General features: G+C 31.8%; 1 protein-coding gene and 1 long non-coding RNA gene across 3 annotated transcripts in view; one reads left to right on the forward strand and one right to left on the reverse strand.

The window, feature by feature from the left end:
* LOC118183757 (uncharacterized) overlaps positions 1 to 5,668 on the reverse strand; it is a 101,401-nt gene extending 95,733 nt beyond the window's left edge. Inside the window, exon 1 of the long non-coding RNA XR_004757286.2 lies at positions 5,534 to 5,668. This is a non-coding gene — a long non-coding RNA (uncharacterized LOC118183757). The remainder of the gene's footprint in view (positions 1 to 5,533) is intronic.
* LOC118203451 (endosome/lysosome-associated apoptosis and autophagy regulator family member 2-like) overlaps positions 2,726 to 17,821 on the forward strand; it is a 195,613-nt gene continuing 180,517 nt past the window's right edge. For both annotated transcript variants that reach the window (XM_085813430.1, XM_085813436.1), the window contains exon 1: positions 2,726 to 3,021. In XM_085813430.1, coding sequence (XP_085669556.1) covers positions 2,914 to 3,021 — 108 coding nt within the window. In that variant the 5' untranslated portion in view covers positions 2,726 to 2,913. The remainder of the gene's footprint in view (positions 3,022 to 17,821) is intronic.

The following is a 17,821-nucleotide window of genomic DNA, read 5'->3' on the forward strand; positions in this document are numbered from 1 at the left end:
TGAGACTATTAGAAGAGTAATTCGATCTACTGGATATCACGGTAGAGCAGCCAGGAAAAAATTCTTCGTAAGTGAAAAGAATAGAAAACTCAGACTGGCTTTCGCAAAATCCAACATAAATAAGAATTCTGATTACTGGAATGAAGTTATATTTGCTGATGAGAGTAAATTTAATATATTTGGTTCTGATGGTAGAATCTTGGCGGGGAGAAAACCCAGGGAAGACTTTCGCAAACAGAACTTGGTGCCAACAGTAAAACATGGTGGAGGAGGAGTTATGGTATGGGGGTGTATGTCGTCCGCTGGAGTTGGTAATCTTGTTTTTATTGACAGTAAAATGGATCAGTACAAGTATATTGACATTTTAAATCAAAATTTGAAATCTTCAGCACGAAAATTGAATCTTCATAACGATTTTAAATTCTACCAGGACAATGACCCCAAGCACAGTGCTTTGAACGTTAGACTCTGGCTGCTGTATAACTGTCCTGAAATAATAAAAATACCCCCACAATCTCCACAATTAAATCCCATAGAGAATATTTGGCAAGAATTGGAATCAAGAATTCGCAAACATTTCTTCAAAACAACAATTAAAATCGGTGCTTCAAGAAGAATGGGGTAAAATCACTCCAGAAATCACAAAAAAATTAGTCGAATCCATCCCAAGAAGATTAAATCATGTTTTAACAGTAAAAGGAAATCCAACAAAATATTAAAACCTTTTAAAAAGTAAAATTTTTGGATAAATATTTGATGGAAAAGTAAGTGTCCCATCACTTAAGTGAGCCATTTTCTGCTCCGGTCTAAACAATTGTATTTTTTATTAAATTAATATTTTAATATTTTGAGAAAATGTATGTTATGTAATAATTGTTACTAAATTTAAGTATGAAACACATCCACAAAAAATTTTACATGTTTTTTAAATTTATTTTATTGCAGTTTCCTTTTGTAAAGCACAAGTGTCCCATCAATTTTGTGAGACACTGTAATAGTAAATTTTATATTGTATGCCGGGTCAGTATTTTTTAAGGTATCCTACAGCGTTTATGAAGTTCACCAGTTTTTTTTTTGGGGGGAGGGGGCAATATTTGCATCAGTGTTCTTCCATTCTTTCATTTTACAGTTTTTAGTTCGGTTTTCGTTTTAATGTTGTGTCTTCATACTCTACCTCTATTTCCCTCCAGCTGTGTGTTCTGTTGGATTTAAATCCGATGACTGAAGTGGTGTTTTCAGAAGTTATGGACAGATATAGATGCAGAGAAGGCGAAGAACAGTGAGGGTCGTTTGCTTAAGATCGTTATTTTGCTAAAAATAAAGTTGTTTCCAATGTTCAAATTAATTCGGATAAAATTCGGATAATTTAAAATTATCTTTTAAAATATTTAAGCAAACAGCATGGTTCATTATGGCAGCAATACATACGAAATTACCTAATCCTGATGCTGATATGCATCCCCACACATGGAGACCTCCACCGCTATGCTTTACTGTTCCAACCAAGGTCTTGGAATTGAGTTACTCAATTTTTCTTCTCCATACAATTAAATATGCCCATCGGAACCAAAAATATTAAATTTGATTTCATCTGCAATTAAGATACAAACCCAGTACGCTTCGGCCTTATTTACCATTGATTTTGCGAAGGAAAACCTAAGCTTTCTATTTTTTTGCACTTACAAAAAATTTTATTCGAGCAGAGCGTCCATATTATCCAGCTGATCTGAGTACTCGTCGAACAGTTTCAGGTGAAACTGAAGTATAAAATGTTTCAGTAAATTCCGTAGAAATGTTCACAGTGAACGTGGATTTTTCACAAATTTTCTAACTATAAATCTCTCATCACGTTGAATTAACTTTGCTTTACGACCCCTCCTTACTTTATTTTCGATCTCATTTTCTTCTTTAAAGCATTTTATCACATACAGCACCGTAGAATGGGATAAATTTACTAATTTACAATATCCCGGATCCGATTTCCCACCCCTATGAAAAAATGAACAATTTTCGAATGTTATTCATTGTTTCCTTACGGCTACGAGCCATTTTAAAATATTAAATAAAATATAAAGAAGCAAAGAATAAAGCCAAACGATTTTCTAAACGTCACTAAAATGCAAAAATAAAAAAATGGCAGACGATAATTTTATTTATGAACTTTTACAAATATATTTCGGGGGTACAGTCACTTTTGTGGCGTGTTTTATCTATGCCTCTTTACATTTTCAGTTTTAGGAAACGAAAATAAGTCAGTACTAAATAAAAAAATTGGTTTTATTCAAAATCCTACGGAGATAATATAAAAAAAGGGTTTTATATTCGAATTGAATTCCGGGCTACAGTACCTTTTTCTACAAATTCTTAAAGTGTACGAACACTTTTGGGAGCCGTAGTACATTCGAAGTTAAGCTAGGAGTTGCCAATGTAATCTCTTTTACGATTGATATAGAATGAATATTTTAAGATATCCATATTACATAAAACAAAACATTCAGCTTCTTCATATTATTAGAAACATCCAGTTTAGGTAAAATATTAAAGCTAGGAATAGTTACTGGCTTCAATAAATCAATTTTCAATTAACAAATGGGCAATTATTTGCTTTAAACATTCACCGAATAGTGTCAACAGCTTTATCTAAACATGCCAAAAAGGCGATAATTTGCGAATTGTTTTCCTTTTCTGGCAACCCTGAATCCGCTCCGTTTCGCTCGCAGCGCATTCACAAACGCTCGAGCCGGGAGCATAATCAAACCGCAGCTCAAGACGAAACAATGTAAATTTTAAGTCTCTCATGCACACAGCTAATTGTGTGGAATCTAAATGAAATCAACTGAATCATCTCCTTCGAGAAATTGCTTAAGGAATTGTGTTAATTTAATCAATCGAAAATAACTATCAAATCAAATCATGTATTCTACGACAAGGTGGAAGCTCCGGCTGGAATTGTTAGGCTTGTGGCTTTCCTGCTTGGCGCTACAGCTTTGCAGTGCAGATGAACTGCCTACTTGCTTACCAGTGAGTGTTGATTTTGCTTATTTTAAAGACAGATGCGATTTATATAGCTGTATTTCGTGAATTTATATACCTTTTAAAGATTGTTTATTATTAACGGTATGCATCTAATTATAGAATGATCGTCTTTTATCGCAGTTATGAATTTTTTTATTCGAAACTATGACATTTATTTTTAAATTTAACTTTTGATTTCTTTTTTTTAAATTTCTTCTTTTGTCATAAAAGCCACATACGAGCTCAGAATCTTAACTGAAGAGCTAAAAATTGCGCAATTTGTGGCTGTGGTTCTTAAAGATGACAATATGGTCTGTGAATTAAAACTTAGTTTTGATTTGCTGTTACTTGTTATCTATGAAAGCGAAGCAATTTGGCTACAGTCGCTGTATGATAATTCTTCAAAAAAAAAAAAAAAAAAAAAAAAGATAAAGAAATGTTTTTGTGTGGGAAAATGGCAAATGTGTGTTTGAAACTAAGCTGTTTTGAAAATTACTGCGTTGCTGTAAAGTTTCCAGAAAAAAATATTTTTAAACTGTTTTTTTCAAAAGGAGAAATAAAGGATTTTAAACAGCTTAGTTGCATATGTCAGAATGCATAAAATTTTCTAAATTCAAAAGAGATCGCAACGAACTGGAAAAATAAAAAGCTATTAAAATTCCTCTGCTTTTTAAAAAACTATAGTTTTAACAGAAGGATACAATTTATTACGCTGCACAGAGATACTTCTTTTTTTTTCTTTCACTTTTAAAATGAGACTGCAAACCATGAAATTTTGGATAAAATATTTAGCCGTTTCAATGTTATGAATTTTGAACAAAAAATCTTGCCTACATTATCAAATCGATGCTAAAACTTATGTACTAATATCATGATTTAAAATATGTCAAAAGCACGTTGAGTGTTTTTGTGTATTGAAGGAGCTTTTAGACTGGAGACTTCAAATTTAGCTTTCTTTACTTTAAAGTATTCAGATTTTTATAGCTGTTCGAAGCCAAAAATCTTCAAAAACTGGTGATTGGGAATTTTTGAATTTTCAAATTCTCTACACTTTTAGCTTTCTAAAATTACCATACTTTATGAAAATTAGAACTGTAAAAAAATCTTGTTTTAATTTATCATTGAATGCTTTGATAAATGACGATTTTTACATAAAAATGCATTTTTCTCCCAATGTGTTTTTTTTTTTATACTCGATGTACCTTTTCTCAGGAACTACTACTCACAGGTATGTAAATTGTTTATTATGTTTCACAATATTTACTGAAATGAGCTTTTTGTAAGAAACTAAGGGAAAAAATTCACAGTTTATTTTTTCTTTTTTGTTGTTGTTTTTGTGAGAAAAGTGCTAAATTTTATTATGCCAAATACAATATTCTATAAATTACTCTAAAACTCAAAATGTTTCAAAAGCTCATTCAGTATAATCAGATAGGTGTACGCGAAAAATTTCAAATGTGTATCTAGAGCAGATTTTGAGAAAAGGTGCATGCAAAATGACCAAATTGACATTGTCTGTACAGGGGATTCCGAGTTCCCTTGAGAAATAGTTGATGAAGTGCTTTGAGATTTTCAGTTTGTTGCTAATAATATGCATTAAACATGTATATTTGAATTTATTTATTTATTATTGAAACTTTATTTTACAAACTATTAGATGATGTATAAAGATACAAAAAAAAACACTTATAATTTTGCTGTTAAGGAAATAAACAATCGAAATAAAATAGGTAGCTAAGTTGAAATGTCAGATACAGCACAACTCCAATTATCCAAATCATTTTCAGAATTTAAGAAAAAAAATTAAGACTAAAAAAATTAAGAGTGTGGCCACATGCAACTTTTCATTGTCAAGCGGATACGCAAACTGGCTGCCCGAAGACGGATGAAGATAGTCAAACAGCTTACTTTGACCGAGATGGCAATACTTTGACCGTGTAAGCAATGGCTTTTAAGTACTCTACAGTATGTAGTAAAAGTGTTGCTGTTTCATTTTAATTAATTAAAACCACTTTTTTTTAAAAAAAAATAGCTTTTTTTCTCCCATTTTTAACGTACAGTACATACGGTTATAAATTAAAGTGTACGTAGACCCTTTCTTCGGAAAAATTCCAATTATCTGAATTTTTGATTAACCGAATGGGATCCGGTCCCAATTGATTCGGATAATTGGAGGTCTACTGTACTATTAAAATTTAGAAAAAGACATTGAGAAAGTATTTAGTACTCAAGACAAGGAAATGTCAGTTTTCAGATTTATTTTTTTAATTAAAAGATGAAAATTAATATTTTGAAAAATCAAAAAAGGATTTTTAAATTAAGCGTTGGAGTGAATTAAATGGAAAATGCATTTCTCAAAATCACTTAATGCCGCAACTGCAGCTGCCCACGCCGTATATACACATCCTATAATACTTTTAGTAACGCCTTTAAGTAAGCTTACGTGCATCTTTAAATAGTATGTCTAAGACATTATAACAGAATTATATCAAAGAGAGAGATTCCAAAAATAAAGTACCTGGGATATTTTTCTATAATAATTAATACTCTATCTCATTCTTTTGGCAGTTTTTGAAAATTTCAGGTTTCGGAGTCAAATCCTTGAGGAGAGTTTTAATTTTAGTTATCTTTATATGAAATTTCAAGCCTGAAAACGGCCATATGACTGTTTTTCAGCAAAATTTTGTTTATTTAATATTTACCGTAACTCCTTGCTATCTTTAAGCCGAGATAACAGCTTACAGTGCAATCAGCGGTATCCCCATCCATGATATCAGCTGACTAAATATTATCGAAGAGCACTTAAAATATCATGCTTAAAACCGTGAAAAATTTCTAACTACATTGTAAAATCCACTTTTTAGTCCAAAGGAGCGTTAGCTCAGAAGGGCTATTAATTTCGTTTTGGCATTGTGGGTCGATTCACTTTTTTTGCGTTGATTCACTTTTCAAACTGTTGCCACGAAATATTATCGCCTTGCGTTATATTTAAACAAATTAAATAATGAAGAATCTTGCATTGTGATAAAACAAGGTTACCTAGAGCCATCCAGTTTTGAATAACGTGCTATGCAGAATAACTAAAGTTATAAAAACCTTAACCGGAATATAAGAACAACACAATTCAATCAATTTTAAAGCAAAAAGCGCACAATTCATCAACATATAAGAGTAAAAAAAACTGAGCCGGGCAATAGAGTGGGAATATATATATATATATATATATATATATATATATATATATATACAAAAGAATTCTTATATAAATAAAAAATATAATTATTCCAAGAATTTTCGTGCATTATGCCGCAGAAAGTTGATCAGTAAAAGCATAAAGAAATTTAGAACTAATTTTTCACAACGACCAGAAAATGAAATTCAAACCAATTTCAATAGATCCTATAAATATAGAATTATAATTATGTAGATGTAAAAAGAAAATTAAAATAAACCATCACAAAAAATTACAAACAAAGAAAATAAAAAAGAACACGAAAGAGGAATTCAATCGACTTCAACATAACGTCGTCAAGAGGAGGTACGTGGAAATTAATTACAAATATTTGGCGAGTCCGATTGCAACAAAAAAGGAGAGGTGCACAACAAGGTGTTACAGCAGTTCTATATACAAAATTTCAACGTTCTACGGCTACTTTTCTTTGAGTTATGCGAGATACATACATACATACGTACTGACGTCACGAAAAAAAAATCTCTTCTGAATCCATTTTAAATCCATTTTACAATCTGCTTTGGAAAAAGGACTTCTTTATTCTGTCCTTTATTCTTTAAAGATGTCGCAAAGCACATCGTTCAAATGGATTCGAGAGCGGTCAAAATGGTTATTTTCGTTGAAAATATAATACCTGAAATTTTCTCGATTACAGTACATCCTTTACTCCTACAAGGAAACATCCCACAAGCGGCCGAGTGGTTTCTGAACATTGGTAGGTCGAACCTGGGTTCGATTTCAAGCGCGTGGGCGTTTTCGTTGTTTTCCTCATGTGTAACATGTATATGAGCCATTTTACCTTAGCCCTATTGCCGTTTGCCATAATCAACTAAACCAAACCTGCAAGGAATTAAAAAAAATTCTCCTAAAGGCAAAAGAATACACGAAAGGATAACATAAATTCATTTAGAATTTAATTTTTTTGCATTAAAAACAATATAAATTACCCAGACTTTTAAATTCTGAAAGCTAAAAATCTCAAAATTTTATGTCGACGTTCTGGAGAATATATTTGTGGCGAGTGCTCTAAAATTAGGATGTGAATTCTCTGACGAGTTTTAGGTATTAATTACATTTTTGCAAATAATGTATTAATTGAGTTGAAGATTATGCTATTTTATAGCGAGTGTTAGAGATAATAGTTAGTCTTACGAATGATGTTTCGGTGCGCATGATTTTTTTCCACTTTCTTTCTCACTCTATGATTTAAGCTTTCTGTTTAGTAACATATGTCTGTCTATATAGCGAGTTTCGAGAAGATTGTACAGCTGAGTATGATGTCTTGAATGGTTGATCATATGTCCATGGTTCCATCTTAAAACCTTAAAATCAAATATATTAAGATTTAGGATTATAATTATGATCATGTTACTCGTTTTAAAAAAATATGCTAGGTTTTTTATAAGTTCCATAGGAAATATAGTCAATAAAAAATTATACTCTGTTTCAGGTACTTTTGCGTTACGCACCTGGCGCGCTTTTTAGTCCAAAGGGATTTGAATCCCGAAGGATTATTAGTTTCGTTTTGGCATTTTGCGTCGGACTCATAAATATCGGTTCACTTTTCAAACTGTTGCCACAAAATGTTAGAGTCCTGCATTATATTTGAAGAAATTAAATAATGAAAAAATCTGCGTAAATGCATGCATATTTCTCACATTGTCATAAAATAACGGTACATAGAGTCATCGAATTTTGAATAACGTAATCCTCCAACGAATATGAGCATGTGAAAGACCAAATTTGAAATTTGAAATTTGTTTTATGATCGATTTCCTATTTTTTAAAACTTTGACGAATTTTTGATTAACAAACTCAAGGACTTCAAAGCGAGCAATGGCAACGTTGTGCAGAAAAAACATTTTTATCTCCAGCGCAGGAGCCTCTGTATCGGAAATTCTAAAGATATGCTCGTTTTAAAACTATTTTGCGATATTGCTGTTGCACTGGATCTTATGGTTTAAGTGCGAGAAACATGATATTTAATAAAGAAAGGTAACACACAAAATGTTAAAAAACGCCCCTTTGGACGTAATTTAAAATCTGAAACATTTCAGATTTTTTTTTTTTTTAACTGTGAAAGAGAAGCCAAACATACGCCGAGATCCAACGGCAGCGCCATCGTTGTGTGTGTATGTGTTTTTACACAACACATGTACTCACACATAATAGAAATTATTTACAAATTTAAAAAAACCGCAAAATTGCGTGGCAGGCGCATAACGGAAGGGTAGGGTAAGGAACTGCGCGAAATTTGATCGAAGATCCCCTTCCCCCTCTTATCTAACCCATGAACTGCGCGACGTTTCCTGTCCCCTCTTTCTTTACCAAAAAGATTGGGTGCTACAAAAAGTCATTTATCCCCATTAATGGGACATTTTATTGAGACTGCAAGCCTCTATTTTCGTTTATCAATATTGTAAATTGTGCATACAAAACAAATATTAATTTAAAGTCTGTCGTGTGTTAAAGCAAAAGTGAATTTCTTTTACACTCATTTTGAAGTTTTATGATGCTTAATTAGTAATAATATAATAATAATGTTAAAATAGTGGCTTTTATTTATATGCATGAATGAAGGAAAACGTGCTTAAAAGAAATTTCATCTTAAAAGTACGTCTTTCGTAGACATTGCTCTTACAAAAATTTCAACAAAATTTATTTTAAGAATTTTTTGGGGGTGTATATTTTATTTTAAGAAATAGCGGTTTTTAATGTTAAATACAAACGATGCTTGTTAACAGGAATTCTAATTAAAGTGTTTCTAGGTAATTATATCCGAGATGGATAAAAAAAAAGAAAATTCCTGGAATTTGATCAGTCCTTTTTTAGCACCAGAATCATCTGTTAACTTTATGAAGCCTGGCTATGATGAATAATTTTTTTTTAAAGTTATGTCATAACTTCTTTTAAATACTTTTCGTAATCTGAAAATACAGAAGTCACTATGGACGCTCGGCAAGGCTCTTATAATTCTTTTTATAGTTCAAGCTGTCGACTAGACAAGAGAATTCGATTTGTCACCTAAAACCTCTATCTTTTAAAAGGTTCAACGACTTCATAATGAACCTCTTTCAACTTATAAAGTCTATGTCTCTTTGGAAACATACAAAGTAGACTTTAAGAAAGGACTATTTAAGAATTATCTTCTAGCCTTGTGAAACAAAACAGAAATCAGAAGAAGGGTGTATAAGACCCTTTTATTCGAACATAAAATTAACAAGTTACCCAACTTGGGTTACAACAAGCCAAGCACTTCTAGCTTAGCACAAAAACGTAACAAATACAGTAAGACCCCGCTTAACGCGGGGGATACGTTCCATCAAAGTAGAGCGTAATGTGAAACAGCGCTAAACGAGGCTATCTTTACATGTAAATATTGGGGTTAGGGGAAGATGGCTAGGAAATTGGTTAGGTATTAAATTTAAAAAGTATGTTTTTTTAATAAAAATAAAACCAAACATTTATTTCTTAAAGCCCAAATTAATACCACATTATTATTTCTTGCAAAAATAAAAACAAAATATAAATAACAAAACGAATATTCTTAAAAAAAAAAAAAACAAATAAAATTCTCAGTCAGTCCTATTTAGTTAGCCTTCCGCGTTTTCAGTGTTATGCCTTTTTGTGACAAAAGCATCTAATGTTGTTTGCCTTTTTCTTTTGCGTTGTTCTCTTAAAAGTTCTTCATAAACGGATAGAGCATCTCTAACACCACGCCTTACTTTTGAGCTCCTGTCAAAATTCGGATCATTTTCAATGAATTGATCCATTATTTCAGTTATGGTAGACAAACTCCTTTTTACAAACGCCATCGAAAGTTCTTTTTGCTCTTCTTCTGAATCACTGCTGTCAACATTTTTGTTTTCTTCTTGTTCAGTTAATTCCTTGAGCTCATCATTAGAAAGACTAGCCGCTGCTTCTTGAATTATTTCTTCGACATCTTTCACATTGACCCCTTCAAAATATGTCTGTACAATACCGCACCAAACAAGAAATACAAGTACACTCTTTCGGATATGTATTTGAAACCTATCGCTGCATAATATTTCGGGGAATCCCCGTATGCTGCGAGCGATTTCGTGGAATCCCCGGGTTGAAATAAAAGAGCGCTAAACCGAAACAGCGTTAAGCGGGGTCTTACTGTAATAATTTCAAGGTATGGTAGATTAGCCTAACGGCACATAGACTACTTTAACGCGCAGAAGAGCTCTGGTTTATAGTAAACCGGCGAGACAAAGCCAAACGGCTAGAGCACTCAATGACAATAATGCAAGTCGCTAATAATCACAGCACAACGTGGCCTTGAATAAGCAGACACCCTCTTAAACTAACATCCGAAACTCTTGCTTAAAAAGCACTTCTTTCTACCTTAATCTGAATAAACTCTTGTTATCTCATTTACATTCTGGCAAGTAAAGCGTGGATGAAAAGAGGGTAATAGGAAATTCTTTCAACTTCGAATTTCAACTAAGAACGATTCTTTCTAGAAGTGTTAGTTAAAATAAATAGATAAACCTCACAAACGTTTTAAAGGATCAATGGGATAGTTCCTATAAAAACAATCACTCATATTTATTATTAAAAATATATTAACAGGGGAACCATGGTATAAATAAAATTAAATAACCAACTTTAAATTTTAAGTACAAATCGTGTTTTGGAGCTAATTTACAATACAATATAAGAGATACGAATCGCATATTATGAGAAAAAAGTAAAAAATAGATGAAATGAATATGAGTAAATGGAAATCAAAATGAGCCAGCATTCATTCCTGTTCAGTCTAATTTTAATTACTGCTGCTAATGTAGCAGGATGTAATTAATACATGTAATTAATACATGCATGATGTTTTAGTTGGATCATCATGAACGTTTTGGGTGCTACTTTGGTAAACGGTTGCACGGATTTTGGCGACTTTTTGGCGATTTGCCTTTTGGCGAGTAATACAACTTATGGTAAACCCATTGCTGGATAAGTTATTTATGGTAACCGATACTTTGTTGTCATTTTATTAAAAAAATAATGCGTTTTATTATGCATAACTTCCGTGTTTTAAATATTATTTATGGCTTCTAAAATCAATTTAATTTTACATTTTTATTTGAAATAAAAATTTTGTTGTTTATAATATTTTATATAATTTTATGTTGTTGATGATGTAATCAATGACGTCACCTTACTTAAAAAGTAATTGGTTTTATTAATATCTATAAATTTAATCTAATGTTTTAAACATTATTTATGGCTGTTAAATATTAAAATAAAATTTAATTTTGCATTTTTTTTAAAAATGATTTTATTATGAATGATTATTTAAATAATTTTAATTCTATGCGTGATGTAATCAGCTCCCTGATTGGTTACTGAATATTTGTGCATTTCCGCGCCATTTTAAAATTTTATTATTCATCTCTTCGAATTCCTCGGATTTCAAATGGAATGGATATCTCCGTTTCGAAGACGAATGTTGTTATTGGTAATTACCAAGAATTATTGGTATTGGAATAAAAAAATTGCACTTTGAGACTTTATTTTGGCCAACCTGTCTTTCCTAATCAAAGATTTATTTATAAATTGTTAATAGCGTCAGAGGAAATTTTGAAGGAAACCTCGCTAATTGCTTCTTCAATGAAGTGCGAGATATTTGGATAACAGATGAAGATTGTTAAAAGATCCGATTCAATTATGATTTCGATTTCTTTTGTGGTACTTATCAATAAACAAGAGGTTAAATTACTCAAAAAATGTAAGTACATATTTTTCTTTTATTTTATAATTATATACTTCAATTTTTGTTAAAAAATTAATACACTATTTTCAAAAGTTGCTGAGATAATTTTTGTCACATATGTTTTAATGTTAATTATATTTTATATAACGTATTTTAAAGTATTTGAATTTAATGATATTCTAATTCTTTTAAATGTTGGTAGGATGGTTTTTAATTCAATATTCAATTTCAGTAATATTTTAATCTAATTAAACGTTGGCACAATGTTTTTATAGCGGTGTTTTTATTCTCTTTTTTGCTATATGAAAGTAATAATAATACTTTAGTACTTTATACTCATAGTAAATGTACTTATTTACACTTGCCTGCCATCTTGAAAAAAGACATTTCCAACAAAAAATTAATCCATTACTTTTAACGATATTTTTTTTTTTTTTTTTTTTAAAGTTTCGAATACTTTACTATGCGTAAAAACAGCGTTTTTCAAGATGGCTGACGATTGTAAAAATCGCGCCAACGTAAATCGCCAAAAATCCGTGCAACCGTCTACCAAAGTAGCACCACGTTTTGTATGTTGCTGCCCTACCATTGACTGTGTAAGCAAGAAATAACAGCCAAACAGCCAATGTGCAGCTCCTATAAATCATTGTTCTGGTGCAAGCTCAAAGTAGTTTGTTTAAGTTGTAGAGATTCTTTTTAAAGCAGGAGATGAGAAAAATGAACAGTGCCCTCGCCGGGAATCGAACCACGGATCTCTCGAATACGCGCCTAGTGAACAACCACTATACTACGAAGGCACGCTAAGAAGATGGAAGAAATACCTTATAAGGCCAACATAAGCACCTAAATGAAAAACGCGTTTAGAAATTAATAGAAAAAGTAAAATATGAGCAATGAAAAGTAACAGCTTGAAAATCCTAATAATATCATAATGGTTAAACTGTATTTACGTTGAAAAATATTATAAAATCACCAGAATTTTAATAGATAAAGGAGAAGCTTCAGAAGCAATTATAAAGAGATTGATTAAATTAAAAAGCATAAATAGAAACTACAGAACTGTGAGAAATAAAAAGAGGTGTTTTAGAAGAATGCATATTAAGTTTTATGAATAAAAAAAAATCTGATGTATACACCACATGACTTCCTTGTACGGAATATTAAATTATACGCAATTTTCCTACGTTTCATTTAAACGTATTGAATTAACAGTTAACGAATACTGAATTAAATCTACTTCGTCGGTAGCGCATGAACCACAATAAAATAAATGCACTCTTTAAAGTTCACTATATTTATTTACCATATTCAGCGCAAGGTTCACTTAACATCTCATTCATTTTATTACTCAATAATGCACAAAAATTATATATCATCTGAAGAATTACCACATGTTCTATTCAAATACTATAACAAATCTTAAACCTTATATAAAAGAAATTAAACAAATAAAAAAGAAACAGTTTTCAGAAACGATTCAGCGCCGCTTACCTAATGCGCATGCGCTACTAGTTAATTCAGTTCTCACATCGCGGCAAGGCAAAAATACATAAAAAATCAAAATGTTTTCGTTAAAAATTGAAAGATATTGAAAAAAATAAAATACCAAGTACAGTTAAAACAATTTAAAGGAAAAACATTTTTACAGTTAAAATTACAGCTTCTACGCGAAAACAAGCTAATAACTTAAATGATAATTCCAGAATGAATTAAGCATAATTTAATTCGCAATAATAAAAGGAGACATCACTTTGTTGTTGCGAAGCTTAGTTTCTCTAGATTGGCAACAAATCCACTATTCTGCTAAGTTTCAAATGTAAACAAACATGGCTGCCATGGCAATGAAAAATTAGGTTTAGGCACACTTAAAAAAACTTTTAAATTGTTGATAATTCCACAATTATTGTATGCAGGTTAACTAAGGGCATAAAAATCTGAACAGGAAAATAAGAACAACATGATTCAATAATTTTAAAGCAAAAAATACACAATTTACGAACATATAAGACCAAAGAAACTGAGCTCACTGAGCCGAGTAACGGAGTGGATATATATACATATATTTATATAGTTTTGGTGCCGCCGATTGCAACCAAAAAGGGAGGTGCACATCTACATGTTATAGCAGCCCCACATACAAAATTTCACCGTTCTGAGACTATTCGTTTTTAATAATACTTGCATATAGTAGGTTATTCGTTGCTTAATAGTCTAATATAAATATTAAGTTTTTCTAGGCAAGGTCATGGAGTGCTCATCAGTGGTTTCCTAGGCAGGCAATTATAAGCCTAATGTGGGGATAATGTAGAGCCCAGTATAGATTTAACTTAATGTAAATGGCAACAGTGAGTTCCTTGCATAACCTTTAGTCCATTGAGTCATGCAGAATTATTATTTCCACCATTCCGACACGTGCTCAGTCGTAAGCTCTTGTTTAATATTGGAAAGTTATTAAACTTTACTGGTAGATAATTTGCGATTTGCCCTGATCTGATTTGTTAACTACAATTTAAATATTTTTAATATTCAATGTTATATAATGTAAATCAGATAAATGTGCATTAGATAATCCAGTCATACAGCAGGGAAGGAAAATTCTTTCTGAATGCTTAAAATATATTTATAACACAAACAAAAAAAAAAAAAAAAAATACGTAGGAATATAAATCACTTCACATTTTAGTTAAATATTTTGATATAAATTGTTTGAAAAGGTTATTTTTAAAATAGGACAAGAACATTATAAGGTATTTTCTCCCTCCTTCCAGCATTCCTTCCTGGTGTAAAGGTTAGCATGTAGGGTTTATATTTATTTTAACTAACATTTATTTTAAGTTTAAACTATCTTTCCTGTCAAGCCTTACTTTCCCCTGGAACTGCCAATGCCAGAATATGTAAATTTTAGTAGAACGCGCAAGGATTCAAATTATCAGCGGAAGTATTATGATTTAAATAGAAGGGAAACGAGTTCGGTGGGTGATATTCTTACTTCACGAGCGCGGAGGTAGTTAGCGAGCAATTGAAGAACCCCGCGTTTCGGCCTATGTGCTTGGCGGGAAGTAGTGTTAATCGTTCAAGTGAGCTTCAAGTCTGCTGAATTAGCAGCGGTATTGTAAAACGCGGTGAGTTAGTTATTTTAGAGAGCCTCGTAGTTAGAGTCTTGTCTTTAAGTTCTTTTCAGGTTATTATTTTTATTTGACCGCCGAGTTGGCGCAGTCTGTGAGCGTCAAGAGCACGCAATTGTAATTTTTACGTTGAATAAAAAGGGACTTAAACCCTTCACAAGACTCTGTATTTTATCCAGTTTTCACAGTCACCTCTTGGTTGCGTGCAAGTTGGAGGCGCGCAACGTTACAAGCATACTCGGCGCGTGTTCGAAAGATCCAGGTTCGAGTCCCGGCGAAGGCATTGCTCCTTTTTCATGTCTCCTTTGAAAAATCCTAACGTCTCTCTAGCATCTTTTAGTAGCATGAGAAAATCTAATATTCTGAATGCTTCCTTATTTTGACCGTAAAATTATATTATGTGCCCAACAAAATCGTGTCTACAATTAGATAATTTCTCAGAACTGATTTTGTACTTGGAGTATTTTTTAATACTGTTTTAAATACATTTTCTTGGAACTGAAGAGATTGAGATTTATTTTGTTTTCATTTACATACTGAATACATACATTCATACGTACTTAATGAAACTGCTGCCATTTGAGTAAATGAAATCATCTCCGATATGTGTGTTAACGGGGCATTCAAGTGTTAATGTAAGCTTCTTGAATATCTCTGCTACTATTTTAATCTTACACCTGCATTGACATAACTTTTTCTGGATTTCGGCCGTATTATATTCCCCTTTTTTTCCTGATTCGTTTGACGTTGCAGTTTACGGTTTTCTCCAACTTTTTCTTTCTTTTCTTTTTAACTTGACGGCTTGTGAGTTTTATTACATTTGTCTAATTCCACCTGCAGGAAAAATGAGCCTCTGGCCCCGAACTGATTAATTGTTACAACTGTTGCTTCTCGCAATCTGATTGGAGAGTTTCCGGCTCCTGAAACAAATGAGAAATCAGCAGATGTGGGACTTCCTCCAAAGCACTTTTTCAGCTGCGTCAACAAACCGTTCGTACAGAACATGCTGGTCGGTTCAAAAACCTTTTCCTTTTAATGATGGTCCCAGTCCAGAGAGTTCGTCAAGTGGTAATAATTAGGTGGGCTATATAAAAGGGTGTATCTCGACCACCTGTTAGAAAATTCAGGACATGTCTGCCGTTACTTTTACTGGATAATCTTTCGGGAGCTATATGAACAGAATTGAATTCTGTTGAAGATCTACGTTAATTTTATTACACATTATATGCCGACTAGGTCAAAGATAGCAAACAGAAACTGTTTATCTCGGTTATATGGCTTGTCAATACAGGAAATAAGTATTTTCCGCTTAGTTAAAGGCAATTTCAGTTTTCTTTTTAGCCAAAAGGAGGATTAGCTCAGAAGGCCTATTAATTTCGTTTTGGCATTTTGCGTTGGTTCTCTATAAACGGCGTTTCACTTTTCAAATTGTTGCCACCAAATATTAGAGCTCCGCGTTATATTTAAAGAAATTAAATAATGAAGAATCTGCTCGAATGTATGTATGTTTCTGGTCCTGTGAAAAAAACAATGGTACCTAGACATATTAAATTCTGAATAACGTAGCTAACACTCGAATATGGGCATCTGGAAGCCAAAATTTGGAATTTGGAAATTGTTTTATTATCGATTTCATATTTTGTAAAACTTTAAAGAATTTTTGATTAACAAACTCGAGGATTTCAAAGCGAGCAGTGGCAACATTGTAAGGAAAAAGCATTCTTATCTCCAGATCGCGAGACTGTGTGTCAAAATGTTTAAAGATATGCTCCTTTTAAAATTGTTTTGCGATATTACTGTTGAATTGAATTTTATGGCTTAAATGCGAAGAATATTATTTAATAAATAAATTACTATTAATAAATAAAGGTAACAAACAAAACATTAAAAACTATTAATAAATAAATTAATTATTATTAATTTATTTATATATTATGACTATTTAATAAATAAAGGTAACAAACAAAACATTAAAAAAACGCCTTTTAAAATTTGCAAGTTTTCAGATTTATTTCTTATTATTATCATTATTTTTTTTTTTTCAGATACCTGTACGTATGTGTGTTTCGTTATGTAATAAGTCGTAACCTTTATGAAGTATACTAAACAAGAAATAATATATACAAACAAATAGTGTCGTATACAAAAATTAAATCTTTATTTATTTATTTATTTTATATTTTGTAAAACGTTAACGAATTTTTGATTAACAAACTCAAAGATTTTAAAGCCAGCAATGGCAACATTGAACAGAAAAAACATTTTTACCTCCAGCGCGCGAGACTGTGTATCGAAAATTCTAAAATAATGTTATTTTGAAATAGTTTGTGATATTGCTGTTGGATTGAATTTTATGGTTGAAGGGCGAAGAACGTGATATTTAATTAATAAAGGGAATGTTGGGATTCGGTATTTTTTTGGAAGCAGGCAAGATGATTGAAAAATTAGCAACGCCTTCGCCGGGAATCGAACCACGGACATCTGGAACACCGGCCCAGCGTGCAGAACCACAACACCACGAAGGCACGCTAGGAAGGCGGGCTAGGAAAGGGAACCGTATAACACAAGACATTAAAAAAACGCCTCTTTTGGCGTAATATAAAATCTGAAAGCTTTTAGATTGTAAGGATCTTAAGTTTTACTAACGTTTATTTTATTTTAAATCTTTACTATCACTTCTTATTTTCTACTTCCGGCCAGAATTATAAGCGT

The sequence above is a fragment of the Stegodyphus dumicola genome, chromosome 1, assembly GCF_044657685.1.
Source record: "Stegodyphus dumicola isolate Sdum_Otavi_A_Nest chromosome 1, ASM4465768v1".
Lineage (NCBI taxonomy): Eukaryota > Metazoa > Arthropoda > Arachnida > Araneae > Eresidae > Stegodyphus > Stegodyphus dumicola.